The sequence below is a fragment of the Sinocyclocheilus grahami genome, unplaced genomic scaffold, assembly GCF_001515645.1.
Source record: "Sinocyclocheilus grahami isolate Dianchi unplaced genomic scaffold, SAMN03320097.WGS_v1.1 scaffold360.1, whole genome shotgun sequence".
NCBI lineage: Eukaryota > Metazoa > Chordata > Actinopteri > Cypriniformes > Cyprinidae > Sinocyclocheilus > Sinocyclocheilus grahami.
In genome coordinates this window covers 779,657-802,996 of record NW_015505539.1, presented here as the reverse complement: position 1 = coordinate 802,996, position 23,340 = coordinate 779,657, and the positions used below count along the sequence as shown (strand labels likewise).

At 35.4% G+C, this 23,340-nt stretch overlaps 1 protein-coding gene across 1 annotated transcript in view; it reads left to right on the top strand.

The window, feature by feature from the left end:
- Positions 1 to 23,340, top strand: part of chd2 (chromodomain helicase DNA binding protein 2) — a 38,956-nt gene that overhangs the window by 3,494 nt on the left and 12,122 nt on the right. Inside the window, exons 2-23 of the mRNA XM_016229909.1 lie at positions 2,387 to 2,621; positions 2,733 to 2,819; positions 3,144 to 3,205; positions 4,509 to 4,625; positions 5,490 to 5,633; positions 6,305 to 6,441; positions 6,552 to 6,777; positions 6,919 to 7,019; positions 12,787 to 12,828; positions 12,926 to 13,095; positions 13,200 to 13,324; positions 14,085 to 14,301; positions 14,398 to 14,487; positions 14,601 to 14,791; positions 16,003 to 16,191; positions 17,879 to 18,041; positions 18,125 to 18,277; positions 20,604 to 20,675; positions 21,534 to 21,683; positions 21,807 to 21,955; positions 22,070 to 22,259; positions 22,353 to 22,528. Coding sequence (XP_016085395.1) covers positions 2,387 to 2,621; positions 2,733 to 2,819; positions 3,144 to 3,205; positions 4,509 to 4,625; positions 5,490 to 5,633; positions 6,305 to 6,441; positions 6,552 to 6,777; positions 6,919 to 7,019; positions 12,787 to 12,828; positions 12,926 to 13,095; positions 13,200 to 13,324; positions 14,085 to 14,301; positions 14,398 to 14,487; positions 14,601 to 14,791; positions 16,003 to 16,191; positions 17,879 to 18,041; positions 18,125 to 18,277; positions 20,604 to 20,675; positions 21,534 to 21,683; positions 21,807 to 21,955; positions 22,070 to 22,259; positions 22,353 to 22,528 — 3,186 coding nt within the window. The remainder of the gene's footprint in view (positions 1 to 2,386; positions 2,622 to 2,732; positions 2,820 to 3,143; positions 3,206 to 4,508; positions 4,626 to 5,489; positions 5,634 to 6,304; positions 6,442 to 6,551; positions 6,778 to 6,918; positions 7,020 to 12,786; positions 12,829 to 12,925; positions 13,096 to 13,199; positions 13,325 to 14,084; positions 14,302 to 14,397; positions 14,488 to 14,600; positions 14,792 to 16,002; positions 16,192 to 17,878; positions 18,042 to 18,124; positions 18,278 to 20,603; positions 20,676 to 21,533; positions 21,684 to 21,806; positions 21,956 to 22,069; positions 22,260 to 22,352; positions 22,529 to 23,340) is intronic.

Here is a 23,340-nt window from a genome sequence, read left to right as displayed (position 1 = left end):
TGGCTGAAAGTCCTCAAAGTCACAAAATGGCTCTTGCTTTGTGCTGCATAGCTTGTAGTAGTTGCTCTGCTGCATTACATAAAAGCTTCTTGGAACTACAGGAAGCGGAAGTAGGAAGTCTTGTAGAGGTCAGATGATTTCATACAGCGTTTTCATTGGTCCTTCCTTTGTCTAGCAATAAGCAGCCAATGAGAATTCATTTGAGAGGTTAGGCCCGCCCACATGTGATGTCAGCAACCATATAAGGACAGTCTGGCTGCTTCATCAGCAGCTGTTTAGCTCCAGAGCACATGATGGGGGTGTTTGTTTCTAGCAGTGCATTCCATTATAGTACTCAATGTGCTAGCTTTCACATCCAGCTCAGCGTTATGGTCTCCCATGGGTGCATTGTAACAATTTAAAAGAGCACTACTGAGATACTTTTAACTGAGGTTTAAGGAAACAAGTTATTTTTTTTTTTTAACCATGTAAGGAAGATAAATGTTCTATTTTGAGATTGTTTCATTTATAGTAAACGGGGTCGGGCTTGTTCATTGCATTTATTTTTAGACTCAAAGGGCAAAAGGTGGTCAGACACAAAATGACCTGCAGGATGATGCCACATATCCGATAGTTTCACAATTCATAAAGGTTATTTTGGTAGTTTTTTATTTTTTTAAATGCAATTTTTGGATTTGCACACTGAAAGACATCTTTAATTTGAAATAAAATGAAATCATTACAAAATCAGTAAACCAGGTTGTATGTACATGTCTCATTATACATTTGCACATGTAAAAACGATTCCTAATTCTGTCAATTAAATGAATTATTCTAATTTTACAGGTGTTGTCAGTTTGTCATTTAAGTAGCATATTTTTTTTTTTTTAGATTTTAAATGCAAAAAGTTTCCCATGCATTGAATTCACTGTTGTTGTTGTTTTTTTAGCTGTGACAGCCATTTTCTAAGTATTACTAAAAAAAACGAGCTGAAAAATATTTTTTTCCTATATTACAGCCAGTGTACTTCTATTTGAGGTGCTTGTATGCGTTGGCGCTACATAAAAAGCACTGCTTTGTTTCATCACTGTATGAGACTGGTTTCATTAAATGGCTGAAAGTCCTCAAAGTCACAAAATGGCTCTTGCTTTGTGCTGCATAGCTTGTAGTAGTTGCTCTGCTGCATTACATAAAAGCTTCTTGGAACTACAGGAAGCGGAAGTAGGAAGTCTTGTAGAGGTCAGATGATTTCATACAGAGTTTTCATTGGTCCTTCCTTTGTCTAGCAATAAGCAGCCAATGAGAATTCAGTTGAGAGGTTAGGCCCGCCCATATGTGATGTCAGCAACCATATAAGGACAGTCTGGCTGCTTGGTCAGCAGCTGTTTAGCTCCAGAGCACATGATGGGGGTGTTTGTTTCTAGCAGTGCATTCCATTATAGTACTCAATGTGCTAGCTTTCACATCCAGCTCAGCGTTATGGTCTCCCATGGGTGCATTGTAACAATTTAAAAGAGCACTACTGAGATACTTTTAACTGAGGTTTAAGGAAACAAGTTCTTTTTTTTTTTTTTAACCATGTAAGGAAGATAAATGTTCTATTTTGAGATTGTTTCATTTATAGTAAACGGGGTCGGGCTTGTTCATTGCATTTATTTTTAGACTCAAAGGGAAAAAGGACCGCAGCAGTGGTCAGACACAAAATGACCTGCAGGATGATGCCACATATCCGATAGTTTCACAATTCATAAAGGTTATTTTGGTAGTTTTTTATTTTTTTAAATGCAATTTTTGGATTTGCACACTGAAAGACATCTTTAATTTGAAATAAAATGAAATCATTACAAAATCAGTAAACCAGGTTGTATGTACATGTCTCATTATACATTTGCACATGTAAAAACGATTCCTAATTCTGTCAATTAAATGAATTATTCTAATTTTACAGGTGTTGTCAGTTTGTCATTTCAGTAGCATATTTTTTATTTTTAGATTTTAAATGCAAAAAGTTTCCCATGCATTGAACTGGATTTCCTCATTTCTAGTTTCCAAATCCTTGGAATGCTATTGTTTACATAGACAAAGAAACAGCATGGTTGAAGGCATCCCACTTGAGGACTCGGCATTTCTTTGTTGGACTGAGATGATAACATTTTGTTTAAAAGACAGACTCGTCAGTTTAAAATTGGCGAAAAGAAAAGGTGGCATAATTAAGTGATTTAGAATTAAACAAGTTAAAATATTAAAAGTTATAAACTACAAATTTACCTATTGACAATTCATAAGAGCTGAATGACATTTTTGGCAGTAACTGAGACTTCAAAGTGAACGTCATTCCTGCTTTACTGTTTAGAGCATCTTGACATGTTTTTATTGTTTCTCAACATGCACATCTTTAATGTTATAGCAATTCAGCATCAGAGGAATCTAACCGCTCTGGATTGGAGTCTGGGAGTCCGTCTGAGAGCGAGCAAGGAAGTGATAGAGCTCGTTCCCGGCGTTCTGAATCCAACAGCACATCTGATTCTGAGAGCCACTCGGAGTCGGGCAGTGAATCCACTGGGTCCAAATCCCGTCAGACCTCAGCGCAGGTCAAAGACAAACCAGTCAGGAAGAAAGACAGCCTGGCAGATGTGAAGAAGGTACAAAAATAGGCCAGCCTGAACATTAGGATCAACCCAGTGGAAACTTACATTTAGCTGCTGATTAATTGCTTTATGATTTAAAATGAATTATATCCCTAATTATCATAGATGTGGGAGGAACATCCAGATATTTATGGTGTTAGAAGATCCAGTCGCAGCAGACAAGAGCCTGCTCGCCTCAACATTGGAGCTGAGGTAGGCTGGCTGTGCAAAAATCAATTCAACACTGACCCCTAGTGGTTTCTTGCGTTCTTTCACATGCTGTGTTGACATTTGCAGCAAGTTGACAACATGTTCTGCTTCTTGGACTAAAGTAATTACAGACATGGTTACTTAGTAAAGCGTAAACATTTATGTTTGGCTCTAGACTCGGAACTGATCAGGCTTGGCAGCCCAAGTCGTGTAAACATACTCCCATGTGTTGAATGCTTTGTTTTCTTGATTAATCTGAAACATGACATTTTCATGGCTTGTAATCTTAGTGCCACATATTCAAAATGGATTTTCATGGATTTTTAGGGCAGCAGTGATTCAGAGAGTGAAACTCCCAAAAGAAAAAGCTCACGGCAGAAAAAGAAAGAGTAAGTATACTGGAAGTATTTAAGTAGGTCTCTCACTCCTTTTTCCATTTTGTATTTACAAATGTGTGCCTCTGTTTAGTTATTTTTTTTTAAATCATGATTGTCTCCATTTATAACATTTGGATTCGCCCATATTTTTGCATGTAAATGTCTTAAAACTCCCAAAAGAAAAAGCTCACGGCAGAAAAAGAAAGAGTAAGTATACTGGAAGTATTTAAGTAGGTCTCTCACTCCTTTTTCCATTTTGTATTTACAAATGTGTGCCTCTGTTTGTTTAGTTCTTTTTTTTAAAATCATGATTGTCTCCATTTATAACATTTGGATTCGCCCATATTTTTGCATGTAAATGTCTTTTGGGCAGTTGTTTTTCTTTACACTAAATATATTGTTTATATTAAAAGGTATTTAAAAACTTAACACTTTTCTGAGTCATTTTTTTGTAAGTAATAAAAAAAAGAATTCACATTTGCTTGTTAAAATGTTAACTAAAAACAAATGGCTCAGAAAAAAAAAAGTTTTGAGAAAAAATGTTGCAGATGCCACTTGATATGAAGATTTGTATACAGTGCAATGACAGTCATACATTAAGTGTGGTTTATAAGTATATAGAATCAAATAAAAGTTTTCTAACTGTAAACTTTCAGTTTATAACAAATTAGTTTTATTATAAAATGCAATACATACGTTCTGAGTACACTACAATTCAAAAGTTGGGGGTCAGTAAGGATTCTTTTTATTAAATGTATTCAGCAAGGATGCATTCAGTTCAATTGTTATAAAATATTTCTATTTCAACTAAATGCTGTTTTTTTAGCTTTCTGTTCATCAAAGAATCCTGAAAAAAATGTTCATGGTTTTCACAAAAATACTTAGAAGTACAACTGTTTTCAACATTGATAATAATACGCAATGTTTCCTGAACACCAAATCAGCATATTAGAATGATTTGTGAAGGATCATGTCACACAGAAGAATGAAGTAATTGCTGCTGAAAATTCAGCTTTGCTACCACAGGAATAAATACACATTTTAAATTGGAAATTTAATTTGTAAAAATATTTCACAATATTACATTCTAGCTGTGCAGCCTTGGTAAGCATGTGACTTCTTTAAAAAACAACAACCTTACCAACCCAAACTTTTGAACAGTGCTGTATCCACACTGAAGTGTCTCTCGCAGCATGTTTAATTGCCTGCGCGGTGGGTAATAAGTGAACGGACTGACTTGCAGCTTTACGATAGGCTAGAAGTAGAAACTAACAGAGGTCCAATAGATCAACCTGTGGTATTTCTGTGTTGAAAGAAATACCTGGAAAGATGATGACTCAAATGACGAAGAGGGTGTTGAGGAAGAGGCCAGCAGTTCAGAGAGTGAGCAGGAAGAGAAAAAAGTTAGATCCAGACGACTTCCTGCTAGAAGGTAAGAGTGTAGCGAAGCCTGGCCTTCAGACAGCGCCTCGTGAATTATTAAATGAGCTGTCTTATTAAATGCAAATGGTGATGGCTCATTTTTAATTGCTATGGTTGTGCTAAAAATATTGGTGTGAATTTTTTTTTTCTGCTCTATCATAAATTATCGCATGTGTCCTAAATTGTTAAAGCATGTACTTTGGCATAATGATCAATATAATCATTAAAATATTTATATATGAAGAATTAGGACTGCTATATAAGTCTGACAGCTGTCTCAAGGCTATTGGCTTATGAGTCAGGCTGATAGGTGTGAAAACGAGTCGCTACACTAGCAAACACTTCAGGGACGCGGAACCAAAGGCAAAAAGCCCACCATGGTAATATGTGTGTGTGTACTTTTCTCTTTCCCTTCCCAGGCCACAGACCAAATCATCTGGTAAGCAGCAGTCACAAAAGGGACGGAAACAGAGGAAGGAGTCATCGGCCTTCAGACAGCGCCTCGTGAATTATTAAATGAGCTGTCTTATTAAATGCAAATGGTGATGGCTCATTTTTAATTGCTATGGTTGTGCTAAAAATATTGGTGTGAATTTTTTTTTTCTGCTCTATCATAAATTATCGCATGTGTCCTAAATTGTTAAAGCATGTACTTTGGCATAATGATCAATATAATCATTAAAATATTTATATATGAAGAATTAGGACTGCTATATAAGTCTGACAGCTGTCTCAAGGCTATTGGCTTATGAGTCAGGCTGATAGGTGTGAAAACGAGTCGCTACACTAGCAAACACTTCAGGGACGCGGAACCAAAGGCAAAAAGCCCACCATGGTAATATGTGTGTGTGTACTTTTCTCTTTCCCTTCCCAGGCCACAGACCAAATCATCTGGTAAGCAGCAGTCACAAAAGGGACGGAAACAGAGGAAGGAGTCATCAGATGAGGATGATGACGATGATGAGGAGGAGGATAACCCAAAAAGACAAACAAGGCGGCGAGCAGCAACTAAAGTCAGGTAAGGATTCATCTTAAGGAGTTTATGTAGAGCTGATATATGGGAGATGCCATACTTGTCAGAAATATTTATTATATATATATAAATATAATTTATTCAGAGATATAGTTATTTAATACATACAGTAAATACTACGCCTACTGTATATATTTCAGAATTTTTGTTTTTCGGGTCAAGCAAACTGTCTTTTAGTTGAATCCTATTAGTTAAATTTAAAATGTAGCCAATGTGATACATGAGAAACTTACATTTTTACATCGCTCAATCCTTATCTTATAACTTATATTTATATGCATTTTATATAAGTAGTCTGTTGTAGACTAAGATTAAATACGATTTTTAAGATGAAAAAATTATATTCAACAGAAAACACTTACGCAAACTTATTATTATTATTATTATTATTTTTATTTCATAAATTTTTTTATTTTTATTTTTCCTGTTCCATTTAATTCTCTCTCTCACACATACATATATATATTTTACACCAAATTACATTTTTAGAGTCAATAAATAATTGTTCTTGAAAATGGCATAAAAGTTTTAAAAAGCATACAAACTAGCATTCAGTAAGTTTTCTTTTTCCTTTTCTTCATTGACATTCTTATTTGTGATTGACCAATTAAGTATTATGACTTGGCAGAGTGGTAATGATGAAGTATGTGTTGCAGTTACAAGGAGGACCAGAATGATTTCGAGACGGACTCTGATGACCTTATTGAAATGGCAGAAGGAGCCGAGGAGCAACAGGACGATGACAGTGAAACCATTGAGAAGGTCCTTGAGACCAAAATTGGCAAAAAAGGAGGTAACAAACTTTTTATAAAGTTTTTCTTTTTATACTTAATATTCTGTGATACACACCAGCTATTGTGCTTGTTTATTAAAGCCCTTATTTTTTCTCCACCTTGTTTACAGCTACTGGAGCTTCCACAACTCTCTATGCTATTGAGGAAAATGGGGACCCTGGAGCAGACTTTGACCCTGAGAAAGATGAAGGGGAGACTCAGTTCCTCATCAAGTGGAAAGGCTGGTCCTACATACACAGCACCTGGGAGAGTGTAGATTCCCTCACTCAGCAGAAAGTCAAAGGGATAAAAAAGCTGGAAAACTTCAAGAAGAAAAACGAAGAGCTTAACGCTTGGTCAGTGCTCACAGAGATGCCATGTTCTCATTTTTATATGATCTCTGGAAGAAACTGGCATCTTGAAGCCGAACATGAACGCCATTTTTTTACAGACTAAAAACTGACACCAAACGTTTAAATTACAATTATGTTTTTTAGGTTGAAGAAAGCATCACCTGAAGATTTAGAATATTACAACTGCCAGCAAGAACTAACCAATGACCTGAGCAAGCAATTCCAGATAGTAGAGAGAGTGATCGGTAAGTGCTGACTCGAGTAAGACAATCTTACCGCTGATAAACTACACTACAGTTCAAAGGTTTGGTGTCAGTAATTTTTTTCAATGTTTTTGAAGGAACTGTCTTATGCTCACCAAGGCTGCATTGAAATTGTTATAATAATAATATATATATATATATATATATACATGCACACACACACACACACTCTTACGTGTATATATATATCAGGACTCGACATTAACGCTTGTCCGGGACAAGTGAATGAGAAATTTACTTGCCCAATCGGACAAGTAACATGAAAATGTCAATACCATAAACAATAATACCTGCCTTTATTTGTGATATAGCCATTGTTATAGGGGTGTGTGATATATATCATTTGCGATAATATCATAATTGTTGTTTAAACGATGTGCGATTTGACATTGAGTATATTGCAAAAATCAAACAAAACACACCTACAGAGTGCACGAGCACATTAGCCCTACGTAAAGTCTAGTAGGTTAGACTAGTGCACTTGTGCATTCTTTCATTGCATGATTCAGTATAATAATTCATGAAGAATGATCAGAAAATTCAAGATATGGGGGCAGAAAATGTATATAATTTCATATAGTTAAACAATATCACACGAAGATCGAGCGCAGTTTTTTTGCTCCAAAAATCAGCATGATTACAAATGTGATTTTATACAACAGTTCAATTAACAAGAAGTTAATATTAAGAGACTTACGTTTTAGACACCATATTGCCTGTTTTTGTTCTATTTCGCCAACAGAAATAATTCCAAACACAGCCACAGCACTGTTTTGTGTCTCTGAGCAACATGACAGTGTTTCGTTCCTGAATGAATCCGTTTGAATGATTCGGTTCAATCGCAATAACTCACTTATTTACAGGGACTTGATGCCACCTACTGGCATTTTTAATTTCACATTTAAATTATTATTATAATTTTTTTTAATAATTTCAAATATCAGTTTTCAACGTTTTATGTTTACAGTATTAAAACATTATATATGCATGTGTAACTGCAGGTTAAATGCATTCATGTCCTGCATTAAACAATGTTTAAATGCATCTAAATGCCACTTCAGATGCAGCTTCTGTGTTTCCTCTGCATTGCAAAGATGAATTTTGTTGATACTGATTTCACTTTATTTTTTATTATTTTATTTAAAAAGAAAAATCTAACTAAATAAACAATGTGACATGCTCATAAAATCTACTACATACTGTATACGCTATAAACACTATACTGTGTTTTGTATAACTACAATAAATAATTATATTTATAACTCAATTTAAATGTTTTTTTTTTCTCTCCGGGCAAGTAACTTTTATACTCTGACTCAGTAAATGACAAATGTACTTGTCCGAAGGACAACCACATGAGAAGTGTTAATGTCAAGACCTGTGTATACTGTGTATATATATATATATCAGTGGCGAGCGGTGACTTTTTTAAAAGGGGTCATATGATGCTGCTAAAAAGAACATTATTTTGTGTATTTGGTGTAATGAAATGTGTTTATGCGGTTTAAGGTTAAAAAAACACATTATTTTCCACATACTGTACATTATTGTTTCTCCTCTATGCCCCGCCTTTCTGAAACGCATCGATTTTTACAAAGCTCATTGGTCTGAAAAAGCGAGGTGTGCTGTGATTGCCCAGATATCCAGTGCGTTGTGATTGACCGAATACCTCAAGCGTGTGACGGAAATGTTGCGGCCCCTTACCATATTGTGATGCCCTGTCCGGCCGGAGCGATGATTCAAAAACATGAAAACCCATTATAAACGAGGCATTCGTTGCATCCAGTAGGGACATAATTATGGATTATAATGACTTGTACTGTCTTTTTACGCGTTGCGTTGCGTTGTATCGCGCCGCGCAAACATAAAACCATGTTTGCATTTGTGATCGGAGAAATGGCAAACAACAAGCCCTACTCTACACTGCCCAAACAGTGACGAGTGGTGACTTTTTTAACCGGGTATGCTGAGTGACCCCCCCCCCCATCGGTTTTTAGGACACTCAAAAGGGATCACAGATGACAAATAAGAAACACCGTGGCAGGTCGGTTTAAAAGTATGCACATTTCCTACCTTATTTGTAAATTAAATTCATCTCCAATCCTCCTTCTATCATTTCAGGTTTATCCATTGCTATTTGAATGCAAGAAAAATATAGCTGGTTTAGTAAAATCTGCTAATTAAGTTTTTGTTATGTTATGTTATGATACGCAATCAGAGGGTGGGGAGATGGGGGGGATTCCCCCTGGTCTATATGTCTCTGCATCAGGTAAATTATCTTTTTATTCACAGAGAATAGGAGTTAAAACTCCCACCCGGGTGACATAACAGACCATGCAAAATACCCAAAAGTATTTAAAATATTGCAAAGTAACGTTGCATCCTTGCAAACAATAATAAAACCAGAGAAGGACTTCAACTGTAAGCGACACGAGAATACGCAAAACAATATGATGTTTGTTAATATTAAAATTTTATATAGCCCACGTTTTTATAAAACATTTTTTTTACATTTACCGCTTAGGCAATAACATTGACAATAACGTATATCTTCAACATACGTTGTCTATGACCAAAAATGTAAGTTGTTCAGTGGACTTTCTCAGTGCTTGAGAAAATAAAAATATACAGTTAGTGTTTTTTTTTTTTCTTTAGATTTAGTCGAGTTGGTTTTGCATCAAACACAATGTGATTCTCGGCAATCGAGATCTGACAGCAACAGCATATTTTTGTGATTGGGCGAGCGCTTCGCGAACAGCTTACCTCGCGCATTAAATCTGCCGCAGACCAGCAAATCACTGAGAACGCGCTATAATCCTGACGAGTCATAGTAACAGAGCGGAGGCGAGAAAGCTGCGGAGAATCTGCTCGCCCGGAAGCAACCATAACTGACGTAGATTTACAGAAAATTACTGCCGTTTGGCAAAAAAAAAATATTTTACGTACTTATTCCTAACTCTTTAAGCTTTAAGTTACATTTCAAATGACAAGGGATCAACTTAAAATCATGTTTATATGAATTTTCCCGTGAACTTGTTCTCTCAAATGGTCTGGGTATGCGGAGCATTCACAGCTTATATGGACGGAACGCCACTGGTATATATATATATATATATATATATATATATATATATTACAGTATATATATATATGTGTGTGTGTGTGTGTGTGTATATATATATATATATATATATATATATATATATATATATATAATATTACTGTTTTTACTGTATTTTATATCAAATAAATGCAGCCTTGGTGAGCATAACGCCTGTTTCACACATACTCCATTCACAGGCTTTTTGGCTAGGTTTGAAACAAATAAAAGTGCACTTTTAGATAAACAAGGCAACATATACACTTGTGTGTTGTGGAGGTAGAAAAACAAAGTTGTTTAAGACCCGCGGGACTGTTTGTAATAAAGATTTAAATGTAAAAGGCACGAGAGCCGAATCTTTCTATCAGTGGTAAGTTTTAATTAAAAATATTTGTGATAACCTAACACAAGAAAGCTATATGCTGTGTTCAAATGTGTTTCCACTTGCTTGAGCAACTTAATATACAAATCTAGAAGCCAAATGCATTTAATACGCTGTTTATATTAACTGAGTTTAAACGTGAATATGTCTGAAAAATTGTGCAACTGTACTGTGATAAAAGAGGATCACAATGCTGAAAAAACACTTTCAGTATAGGTTAACTATGTTTGGATTTGAAATCAAAATAATGGATAAAGGTTGTGTTTGTGTTAAACAGCCGCGGGACTGCAAACGCGTCCTGTGTGAAAGCACAATGAGTCCATGCTGCTTCTGCACCACATACTTAATACACTCGGACCGCATACGCACTGCAGATGAATTATGTGTGAAACAGGCGTTAGACTTATTTAAAAAGAAAATGTTACCAACCCATACTTGAAATGTAGTTAGCATCTCTCCTAGCATGTTAAGGCTGCATTTATATGATTAAAAATACAGTAAAAGCAGTAATATTATGACATATTATTACAATTTAAAATGACTGTATTCTATTTTAATATATTTAAAAATGTAATTTCTTCCTCTGATGGCAAAGCTGAATTTTCAGCAGCCATGGACTGTTTGTAATAAAGATTTAAATGTAAAAGGCACGAGAGCCGAATCTTTCTATCAGTGGTAAGTTTTAATTAAAAATATTTGTGATAACCTAACACAAGAAAGCTATATGCTGTGTTCAAATGTGTTTCCACTTGCTTGAGCAACTTAATATACAAATCTAGAAGCCAAATGCATTTAATACGCTGTTTATATTAACTGAGTTTAAACGTGAATATGTCTGAAAAATTGTGCAACTGTACTGTGATAAAAGAGGATCACAATGCTGAAAAAACACTTTCAGTATAGGTTAACTATGTTTGGATTTGAAATCAAAATAATGGATAAAGGTTGTGTTTGTGTTAAACAGCAAAGGTTGTGTTTGTGACTGCAAACGCGTCCTGTGTGAAAGCACAATGAGTCCATGCTGCTTCTGCACCACATACTTAATACACTCGGACCGCATACGCACTGCAGATGAATTATGTGTGAAACAGGTGTTAGACTTATTAAAAAAAAAATGTTACCAACCCATACTTGAAATGTAGTTAGCATCTCTCCTAGCATGTTAAGGCTGCATTTATATGATTAAAAATACAGTAAAAGCAGTAATATTATGACATATTATTACAATTTAAAATAACTGTATTCTATTTTTATATATTTAAAAATGTAATTTCTTCCTCTGATGGCAAAGCTGAATTTTCAGCAGCCATTATTCTAGTCAGTGTCACATGATCTTTCAGAAATCCTTCTAATGTGCTGATTTTGTGCTCAAGAATCATTTCTTATTATTATCAATGTTAAAAACTATTGTGCTGCTTAATATTTTTGTAGAAACTAGGGGTGTAAAGGTACACCAACATGTTATTAAATCATTCAGACATCAATAACAGGTAAAGTAAAACATAATGAGTATATAGTCAGCCTAGACTTATTTTTTAGCGAACTAACACGATGTGGACACTGATGGCTTGCCTGAGGTAAATGAAATGCTATGTGACATTTTGTTTACAAGCTGTTTTAATGATGTCTTTCCACGATTGAAACACTGAGTGATTACATGAGGCATACGATTTTATTTCACATTAAAACTAGAAGTAAAGAAGGAAGAGATGATCACGCTGACTCGCGCTCCGCGCAGCAGTTTAAACGGAGGCGTTTATACAGCGATCTGTCACGCCACATCAAAGAGTGCCAAAACGGCATTTATTGTCTGAATTTCCTGAAAAAAAGAAAGAATGATTTGTTCGGTATACATGCGTACCGAACCGAAAGACCTGTACTGAAAATGTTCGGTACGAATATGTGTACCGACACACCCCCTAGTGGAAACCATGATATACAGTAGTCAACATTTGAAGTGGATCAAAAAAGTTAATCAAAGTTGTCCTAAGACAATAACGCTTTTTGGTTTTAGGACAACTTTGATGAAAGGTATTGATCCACTTCAAATGTTGACTTGTGTATATATATATATATATATAAATATATACATAGAGAGAGATTTTTTTAGAATTCGTAGAGTGATAGAAAGTTGCGCTAAATATATTTTTTAACATTGTAAATGTCTTTTTTTGTCACTTTTGGTCAGTGTAAAGTATTATTTTCAAAAGCAAAAAAAAAAAACGTTACGATCTGTTATTCATTTTCTTTTTCTCTCATTTATTCAGCAACAAGAACTGGGAAATCACAACCACCTTTAGACATTCCCTGTAAGTTTGCTGCTTTTGAAATTGCACTATTTCTGATCTACTTGGTCAAGAGAGATGTTTACTATGTTTTGAATCATTTTCTGATATGCCGCAACAGCTCATAAAACCAGTTCCAGCGAGCCAGAGTATATGTGTAAGTGGATGGGGCTGCCGTATGCAGAGTGCACATGGGAGGATGGCGCGTTAATCGGAAAGAAATTTCAGGCCTGCGTTGATAGTTTCCAAAACCGAAGTGCCTATAAGACAGTTCCTTCCAAAGATTGCAAGGTGAGTATGAGACCGTGTACTGATGGAGCTTTTCTTTCTTCTTTGGGGAAAAAGTGTTGAAGTTGTCATCTTTTCTTTTCCTTTTTTTTTTGTCCAAATGGAAGGTATTGAAACAGAGGCCAAGATTTGTGGCCTTGAAGAAGCAGCCTTCTTACATTGGAGATGAGGTCCTTCAACTCAGAGATTACCAGTTAGATGGAGTGAACTGGCTCGCTCACTCCTGGTGCAGGTATGTAACATACAAGTGGAGCTTTAGTTAGGAATTTAATACTATTATAGATGAAGTACAGGCATTGGCGTTCGATTTGTGTCAAAATATTATTTCTGTGCATAAAGCCTGGAAGTATAAATAAAACTTAAACAACAGTAATTAAACAACGGTACTAAAAAGAGTATTGACTGTTTAATTACTGAAATAATTGCTTGGGAAAACCTTAAAATAATATTGACACATTGTAGAAACACTTCAAGGTTACATGTCATTTTGTTTTAATTTAATGAAATTTAAATGTCATTAGCTTATATACATTTTTTTTTAAAGGAAAATTGTTTATAATATCAGTTTTATTTTAGCATTATTTATATACTATTATTTATTAATATTTTGATAAAATATAACTTTTAGTTGTTATATTTTTACTTTAATTTTAATTTTAGTTTAAATAGTTTTGTTTTTATATTTATATTACTATTACTGTTTTTTCTTTTTGCATTTATTATTATTTTCATTAAATTCAGTTTTAGTACTTCATCTTATTTTATTTAGTTGCTGAGATAACATTTTTTATTGTCATTTAAGTTTTTTTTTTTTGAGTTTTTCTTCTAATATTTATTGTTTGTTTTATTTCAGTTTTATAATTTTGATTAACAAACGTGATGTCAATAGTTATAGTTAATTAAAAAAGTAGTTAATATCAAGCTTTCATATTAGTTATTGCTTTTGAATGAACCATGCTTTCTTCATCTCTGGTTTCTGTGATATTCTGTAGGTGTAACAGTGTTATCTTGGCTGATGAAATGGGCCTGGGGAAGACCATTCAGACGATCTCCTTCCTTTCCTACCTTTTCCATCAGCACCAGCTTTATGGTCCCTTCCTCCTGGTGGTACCCCTGTCAACCCTCACTTCCTGGCAGAGGGAGTTTGATACATGGGCCCCGGACATGAATGTAGTGGTGTACCTGGGAGACGTCACAAGTAGAAAGACAGTAAGCTAGTACTCATGCTGAGACAATCCAACCACAAAGAATCCAACTTGTTATAACAATGCTGGTTTGAGGTATAACTCTCTGTTTTTTGACCAGATCCGGGACTATGAATGGATCCACCAGCAGACAAAAAGGATCAAGTTTAATGCACTTTTGACCACATATGAAATTCTACTGAAGGACAAGGTATGATATTCATATGTTCGATTGAATCTTTTGTACTTGGATTGTTTGTCATAGAAATGAGTTGTTCTTCATTATTCACAAATGATTGAGTCAAGACTTGTCTGTGTGTGCAGGGAGTGCTGGGGAATATAAACTGGGCTTTCCTCGGAGTTGATGAAGCTCACCGGCTAAAGAATGACGACTCGCTGCTATATAAAACTCTGATCGACTTTCGATCCAATCACAGGCTGCTCATTACTGGGACCCCACTGCAGAATTCGCTCAAAGAGCTGTGGTCCCTTCTGCACTTTCTTATGCCTGACAAGTAGGTACTCACACTATGGTTTTGCAGGTTCATTTATGCCATTTGCAGTCCACCAGAAGAATTTAGAGAAACTGAAAATATGTCAGAGTTAAAATGTTAATTTAAGACATTTAGTAAATATATTTTAGATTATAATTATATATATATATATATATATATATATATATATATATTGCAAAAACGCTGTATAAATAAATTTGAATTGAAAATGCATTGAAAAAGGGCTGCTAAAAATATAGCTTAAGCAACACAAGAATAAATGGCATTTGTTTATATATTAAAATAGAAGCTGGTTATTTTAAATGGCAATAATTCACAATATTACTGTTTTTACTGTGCTCTTAATCAAATAAATGCAGCCTTGGTGAGCATAATAGACTTAAAACACACACACACACACACTTAAAAAATCTGTAACGCTTTACAATAAGGTTCCATTTGTTAACCACATTTAATGCATTAACAATGAACAATACATTTGTTACAGTATTAAACTGTTCATTGTTAGTCCATGTTATCTCAGGTCCATTAAATAACATGAATAGATAATAATGTATTAGTAAATGTTGAAATCAAAATGAACTAAGATTAATAAATGCTTTAGAAGTATTTTTCATTGTTAGTTTGTTAACTAATGTGTAACAAATGAAACCTCATGATCAAGAGTTACCAAAAAAATCTTTGGTCTTTGGTTACCAGAAAATATTTAAAATCTTTGGAAACTTTTGAATGGTAGTGTATTTTTAGATAATTATTTAAGGTAAAGTTCACCCAAAAATCTAAATTCTGAAATCATTTACTCACCCTCTACCTGTTCCAAACCTTTATGAGTTTCTTTCTTCTGTTGAGCACAAAAGAAGATATTTTGAAGAATGTTGGTAACCAAACACTTGAGGGTAGCCACTGACTTCCATAGTATGGAAAAAAGTACCATGGATGTCAACGGCTGCCGTCAGATGTTTGGTAAATGATGACAGAATTAAAATTTTTTGCTGAACTATCCCTTTGAATTAAGTTCTAATTACTTACTTGAAGAAATAAGACGTACTCTTTATAATATTAAATTTAGTATGTTCTCACACAGTATAAATGGGTCTTTTAACATGAACTTATGGAGCTGCCTTTATATTTTAGTTAGGGGATCATCATATTTGGGGGTTCTTGGTGTCAAAAAGTTTAAAACCCCTGTTTTTGACTTTACCTCCCATTAGGTTTGAGTCCTGGGAGGATTTTGAGGATGAGCATGGTAAAGGCAGGGATAATGGTTATCAGAGCCTCCACAAAGTTCTGGAGCCATTCCTACTGCGTCGTGTCAAGAAAGATGTAGAGAAATCCCTGCCGGCTAAAGTGGAGCAAATCCTCAGAGTTGACATGTCTGCCCAGCAAAAACAGTTCTACAAGTGAGTGCTGTTTTATCCAGCCTCTTTCCAATAGCTCTCTAAATGGAGTAACTCTTTAATTGAGCCAAATTTTGATTCCAGACTTTAAGACCGTATGCAATTGGAATGCAAGTGTTCAGAGAACATCTGTCATTTGTAATGTGACCTTTTCAGATGGATCCTAACAAGAAACTACAAAGCCTTGTCTAAAGGCACCAGAGGCAGCTCTTCTGGCTTTTTGAACGTTGTATAAAATATTTATATATATATATATATATATATATATATATATATATATATATATATATATATATATATATATATATATTGCAAAAACGCTGTATAAATAAATTTGAATTGAAAATGCATTGAAAAAGGGCTGCTAAAAATATAGCTTAAGCAACACAAGAATAAATGGCATTTGTTTATATATTAAAATAGAAGCTGGTTATTTTAAATGGCAATAATTCACAATATTACTGTTTTTACTGTGCTCTTAATCAAATAAATGCAGCCTTGGTGAGCATAATAGACTTAAAACACACACACACACACACTTAAAAAATCTGTAACGCTTTACAATAAGGTTCCATTTGTTAACCACATTTAATGCATTAACAATGAACAATACATTTGTTACAGTATTAAACTGTTCATTGTTAGTCCATGTTATCTCAGGTCCATTAAATAACATGAATAGATAATAATGTATTAGTAAATGTTGAAATCAAAATGAACTAAGATTAATAAATGCTTTAGAAGTATTTTTCATTGTTAGTTTGTTAACTAATGTGTAACAAATGAAACCTCATGATCAAGAGTTACCAAAAAAATCTTTGGTCTTTGGTTACCAGAAAATATTTAAAATCTTTGGAAACTTTTGAATGGTAGTGTATTTTTAGATAATTATTTAAGGTAAAGTTCACCCAAAAATCTAAATTCTGAAATCATTTACTCACCCTCTACCTGTTCCAAACCTTTATGAGTTTCTTTCTTCTGTTGAGCACAAAAGAAGATATTTTGAAGAATGTTGGTAACCAAACACTTGAGGGTAGCCACTGACTTCCATAGTATGGAAAAAAGTACCATGGATGTCAACGGCTGCCGTCAGATGTTTGGTAAATGATGACAGAATTAAAATTTTTTGCTGAACTATCCCTTTGAATTAAGTTCTAATTACTTACTTGAAGAAATAAGACGTACTCTTTATAATATTAAATTTAGTATGTTCTCACACAGTATAAATGGGTCTTTTAACATGAACTTATGGAGCTGCCTTTATATTTTAGTTAGGGGATCATCATATTTGGGGGTTCTTGGTGTCAAAAAGTTTAAAACCCCTGTTTTTGACTTTACCTCCCATTAGGTTTGAGTCCTGGGAGGATTTTGAGGATGAGCATGGTAAAGGCAGGGATAATGGTTATCAGAGCCTCCACAAAGTTCTGGAGCCATTCCTACTGCGTCGTGTCAAGAAAGATGTAGAGAAATCCCTGCCGGCTAAAGTGGAGCAAATCCTCAGAGTTGACATGTCTGCCCAGCAAAAACAGTTCTACAAGTGAGTGCTGTTTTATCCAGCCTCTTTCCAATAGCTCTCTAAATGGAGTAACTCTTTAATTGAGCCAAATTTTGATTCCAGACTTTAAGACCGTATGCAATTGGAATGCAAGTGTTCAGAGAACATCTGTCATTTGTAATGTGACCTTTTCAGATGGATCCTAACAAGAAACTACAAAGCCTTGTCTAAAGGCACCAGAGGCAGCTCTTCTGGCTTTTTGAACGTTGTCATGGAGCTGAAGAAATGTTGTAACCATGGTTTTCTCATCAAACAACCAGAGGAGGTTGAGAATGAGACAAAACAAGAGCACCTACAGGTATGACTCTCCTAGATTGGAACAGAATGATTTTGTTCTTAGGAGAACGTCTTTTTTGAGGTTGTTTGTTAATGTTTGTTCAGAGCTTGGTGCGAGGCAGCGGGAAACTGGTTCTGCTGCACAAGCTTCTCACGCGTCTCAGGGAGAGAGGCAACCGTGTCCTCATCTTCTCTCAGATGGTCCGAATGTTGGACATCCTTGCTGAATACCTGTCTTTGAATCGATATCCATTTCAGGTATGATCTGAACAGAACTGCAAAGTGTTAAATTGTTTATTTGTACAGCACCATGAACTAGGACTGGGCGATAAATCGTTAACGTTAATTATCGCACGATATAGATTTCCTCGATAAACTATAACAAGAGTTCAATAAATGTTTGATATAATGTGGCAAAGGCGGAATGAAAGAGCGCTAGTCGTTTGAAGCGCGCCACTCGGAGCGTTTATCCGCTCAGATCAAAGTTCAAACAGCGGCGCGGCACGAGCTTCACTAAAGCAGATGTGTTCACTCGCTGATGAGTCTCGCTGGCGCGACACTGAACAGCGCTGTGAGATCAAGTGTGAAGCTCTTGAATTCAGCGAGGAACACAAATAACTCTGTTTACAGCCAGATGATACAGCGCTGACAAACAGAAGAAAAACTGTGCGCAACGATACAGTCAGAAGACTTTTTAATCTACAAATCGCCATCATTTACCATAGATTTACTGTAGTAGCACTAACTGCACCATGGTATTGTGTCAGAAATGTGGGGATTCGTGTCGAATTTTATTATATTATTAATGAAGACATGTATTAAATATATTGAAGGAGGAGTAATGGAATATAATTACAGTATTTTTTGTGATTAAGCTATAGCGTTTATGCATTTATAAATGTATTTAGACTACTGTTTCCCATAAATACCTACAAGCCATATTACATTTTTACCATAGTATTGATGTGCTATACTTGTGGTTTTTAACTGTGATTATCATGATCTAAATGTATGTTATGGAAGACCAATGGTTAAAAAAACACCTTAAACAGTCAGAATAATTAAATTTCACCATATAAAAATGAGATTGCTACAATTTTTACAGATATTACTGATTTTGATAATGAACATAAATCTACATCTGCATCCTAACTCTATTTCTAAGAGACAAAAAATGTTTTAATTAAATTGAAATTGTATTAATATTATCAGGCAACACAAACTTGTTTCTTGATTTGAAACAATATTACTCATTACTAGAACATGCAGAACTAAGAAATAATTTTTTCTATTAAGATATTTATTTTGTTAAGGAAAAATGACTAGAGAAGTGTAAAGAATTCAAAAACGAAGTGTTTGTCATGTTCTGACCGTAAAGAATAGTTGAAAACCACAATTAACCGTCTGGTTGTTACAACATTCACATTGGAGCAAAAATCTGCCTTTAAACTTGAAAGAAATAAAAAAATGTACATTTATCGTGATAATTATCGATATCGACTGATATGAAAAAAATAAATCTAGATATTTTTTTGGCCATATCGCCCAGCCCTACAATTAGAAAGGTGTACTAGGAATGTACTTGTGTAATTGACTGGCCGACTTGCAGTAAAAGCATTATTCCTGTACCTAAACCTCGCAGTGATCCCTGAATGCACTGGGTGGTGCTGTGGATATGTGCCGTTAAGATGATAAGCGATGAAGCCATGTGGCAATATTTCTATATTATGAAAAGTAATGATAATGTATATGGATCTGTTGTGAAGTTAAAAAGATACTTGGTCGCTTGTCAGTGTTTTTTGTATTTTCACTACTTGCTCTTCTGAATAGGAATGTGTTAAACTTTGTATTGAAACATCGTTTGCATACTTCTATTATGCTAATGGTGGCAGTCAACTTTTGAAATTAGTTTCTCTGTAAACTTGAGGTGAATTTGGGGATTTAAAAAAAAATCACTTTGAAGTTAACTTGCATGGAAATCATTATCAGTGATGAAACATTTCTGAATAAAACTAAATGCATTGCATACTTGAGTTCTGTTTAACTTACATTTACATTTTTTTAAGAAATGGATTACCAGAGTCACATTTTTTCTCTCTTCAGTAAAATTTTGACCAGGTGCTGCACTTACAATCATGTGTTTTTCCGGGAAAATGCGGTACTTGTTTTTGTGTGCTACCGAGTACTCGATTACAAAATGATGTGAATGCACTTGCTTAGTGTCCTTGTACAGTTGACAGTTTGTATTTTTGTAATGTCTGAGGAGACATTCAGAGTTGTAGCTTGTATGGACTTTGCTTGGGTGATTTAGGGAATCATGTGTCAGGGTTGCAGTATGTCTGCTCAGACAGCAAGTTCCCGAGCCTATTTTTATCCCTCTGATATTTTTTGATCGGTGCAGCTTTGAGCATTAGCACAGCTTGCCTCTTGGTCTGGCAAAACATCCTCAGCGTGGTCATAATTTTGTGGTGACTTTTTAGGGGGTTTTAGGATTTTATGGGTGTATAGCTGAGGTGCCCTAGTTTGGTCAAAGTGCCCACGCTTGACATTCCTTAACCGCATCTGTGTCTTCTCTCATGTTCAGCGTTTGGACGGCTCCATCAAGGGAGAGCTCAGAAAACAAGCACTGGACCACTTTAATGCAGAAGGCTCTGAGGTAAGATCCTAAACTGTGGCATGCGTGTTTGTTTTGTTTGGGCAGAGCTGCACTGTCTGGAGACATTTGCTATGGTTGTGATGTTCCAGTCAGCTCTCTGCGTCAGAGCTCAGTTGACAAGGCACTTTACTGGTTCTGGGAATGCTTGATCCATGGGAAATACAGGCCTTATGTAATTATTAGAAGAATGTAAATGTAATTCATAAAAGGTCAAAACGGTTCTGTCAGATTGAAACAAGAAGTTTGTTCAAAAACTCTACAGTAAACTCATTAAATATACAGTTTATACAATAAATCAATGTTTCATAAGTTTGTGAAATGAGGTTCTACAAGGCTGATGTGTTTTTAAGTGGTGATGTAAATTCTGCACCACTAGCATCACCAAAAATAGGCAAAAATCACAAAGCAAAATAATGATTTTCTAACAAGTAATATAACTCTTAAAATATACAGTATATGCAGTATATTGATGTTTGAAGTTGCATAAGGTTGTATTTTAATCCAACCACAATCCAAATAATCCAAATTTTATATTTTATACAAGGTTGATTTGTATTTAAGTAGTGATGCAACATCTGCATCACTAGTGTCACCAGAAATAAATAAAAATTGCAAAAAAATATGTTGTTTCTAACAAGGAATGTAAATCTTAAAATAGTATATACAATATATTGATGTTTGAGGTTCCATAAGGTTAATTTTATATTTCATATAGGGTTGCTTTGTATTTAAGTAGTTTTGCAACTAATGTCACTAAATGTGACATTTATGCATATTAACCTGGAATGGGATAAATAGATTTAAGCATTCATCACAATGCAGTTGGCTCTTGTTCTCACTGTCCACGGTCTTTAACAGGACTTCTGTTTCCTGCTGTCCACCCGAGCTGGAGGGCTTGGGATTAACCTGGCCTCTGCCGACACAGTGGTTATCTTTGACTCTGACTGGAATCCACAAAATGATCTTCAAGCCCAGGCCAGAGCCCACAGGATTGGCCAGAAAAAGCAAGTAAGTAGAGCATGAATCTTTGACCTAATGTGTAACGACACATACTTCTGGAGGAGTATGAGATAGTGTCATAAGTAGCATACGTAGACTGCAATTACATATATTTTGGGGTTCTTTGCATAGGTGAATATCTATCGTCTGGTCACAAAAGGCACAGTGGAGGAAGACATTATTGAAAGAGCCAAAAAGAAGATGGTACTAGACCATCTTGTGATTCAGAGGATGGACACCACTGGGCGAACCGTACTGGATAACAGCTCCGCAAATTCAAAGTGAGAACCTTGAATATTAAGTAGAAACAAATTAAATTTCTCTTATCAGAATGTTGTTTTAAGCATGTATTAAACGTATAACACAATGTATGCCTGTGTGTTGGCCATCTCCAGTTCAAACCCCTTCAGTAAAGAAGAATTGACAGCAATCTTGAAGTTTGGAGCAGAGGATCTTTTTAAGGAACCTGAGGGGGAGGAATCAGAACCACAGGAAATGGACATTGATGAGATCTTGCGGCTTGCTGAAACCAGAGAGAGCGATCAAGGATCTAGTGCTACAGACGAGCTTCTGTCTCAGTTTAAGGTACTCAAGATTCTATTAAAACTTTTAATCTTAAGTAGCATATTTTCTCCTGAGCCTTGGCCCAGCATGTACTGTGTGTTTTCCTTTTGATAGGTTGCTAACTTCACCATGGATGAAAGCACACCAAATCTTGAGGAGAAGCCTATACGCGACTGGGATGACATAATTCCAGAGGAGCAGCGGCGGAAGGTGGAGGAAGAGCAGAAGCAGAAGGAGATGGAAGACATCTACATGCTGCCCAGAAGCAGATCTAAAAAGAGGGTAAGGAGGTGCTTCTAGGTTACCTGAGGTGGTTACTGCCTGTATTTTCGTTAGTGGTCGACTGATTTAGTTTTTTTGACAGCCGATGCCGATATCTTGGAAAGCAGGATGGCCGATATAAAGCTGATGTAATTTTATTTATTTTAATATTTAAATAATTTGAAAATGTGTTAAAAGGGGTGGTTCAGTGGGGTTTTTATAGGCTTGATTGTGTTTATGGGGTGCAGTCTAACATGTGTTAATGATTTGTTTTTTTTAAAACGCATTATTTGTCACATAATTTACCTTTATTCCACACTGCTCTGTCCCTTCTCTGAGAAACACGCCGATCCTTTCCTTCTTTTATGAAGCCCCTCCCTCAGAAATAGGCGATGGGCTCTGATTGGTTAGCTTGCCCAGTGTGTTGTGATTGGCTAAACCGCCTCTAGTGCGCGTCTAAACGTCCAGCCCCTCTCCTCGGCAGCATGTGCTCCGGTTGTATTGTATATCAGTTTGAGCCCGATTGAGAAGCAGAGGATATTATTGAAGAGGATCGTGCAGAACCTGTGCAAACACGGCTTTTAATGGTAGGCCTGTGTTTTTAGCTTGTTGTGGTCTCATACTTTTAGATATGCTGTTATTTGTAAATGCTACTGCTTATGTTAGCTTTTAATATACGATTTTATCCTGATTAAAGCTTTAATACAGTAAGGCAACTGCACGCGCGTCCATGTTTAACTCTTCTCATAGCTATGTGAAAATAAGTGTATAACTGTAACAGTTCATGTTTGGAGCTGAGCTGAATGAGAGAGAGAGAGAGAGAGATGCAGAGCGTGTGCAG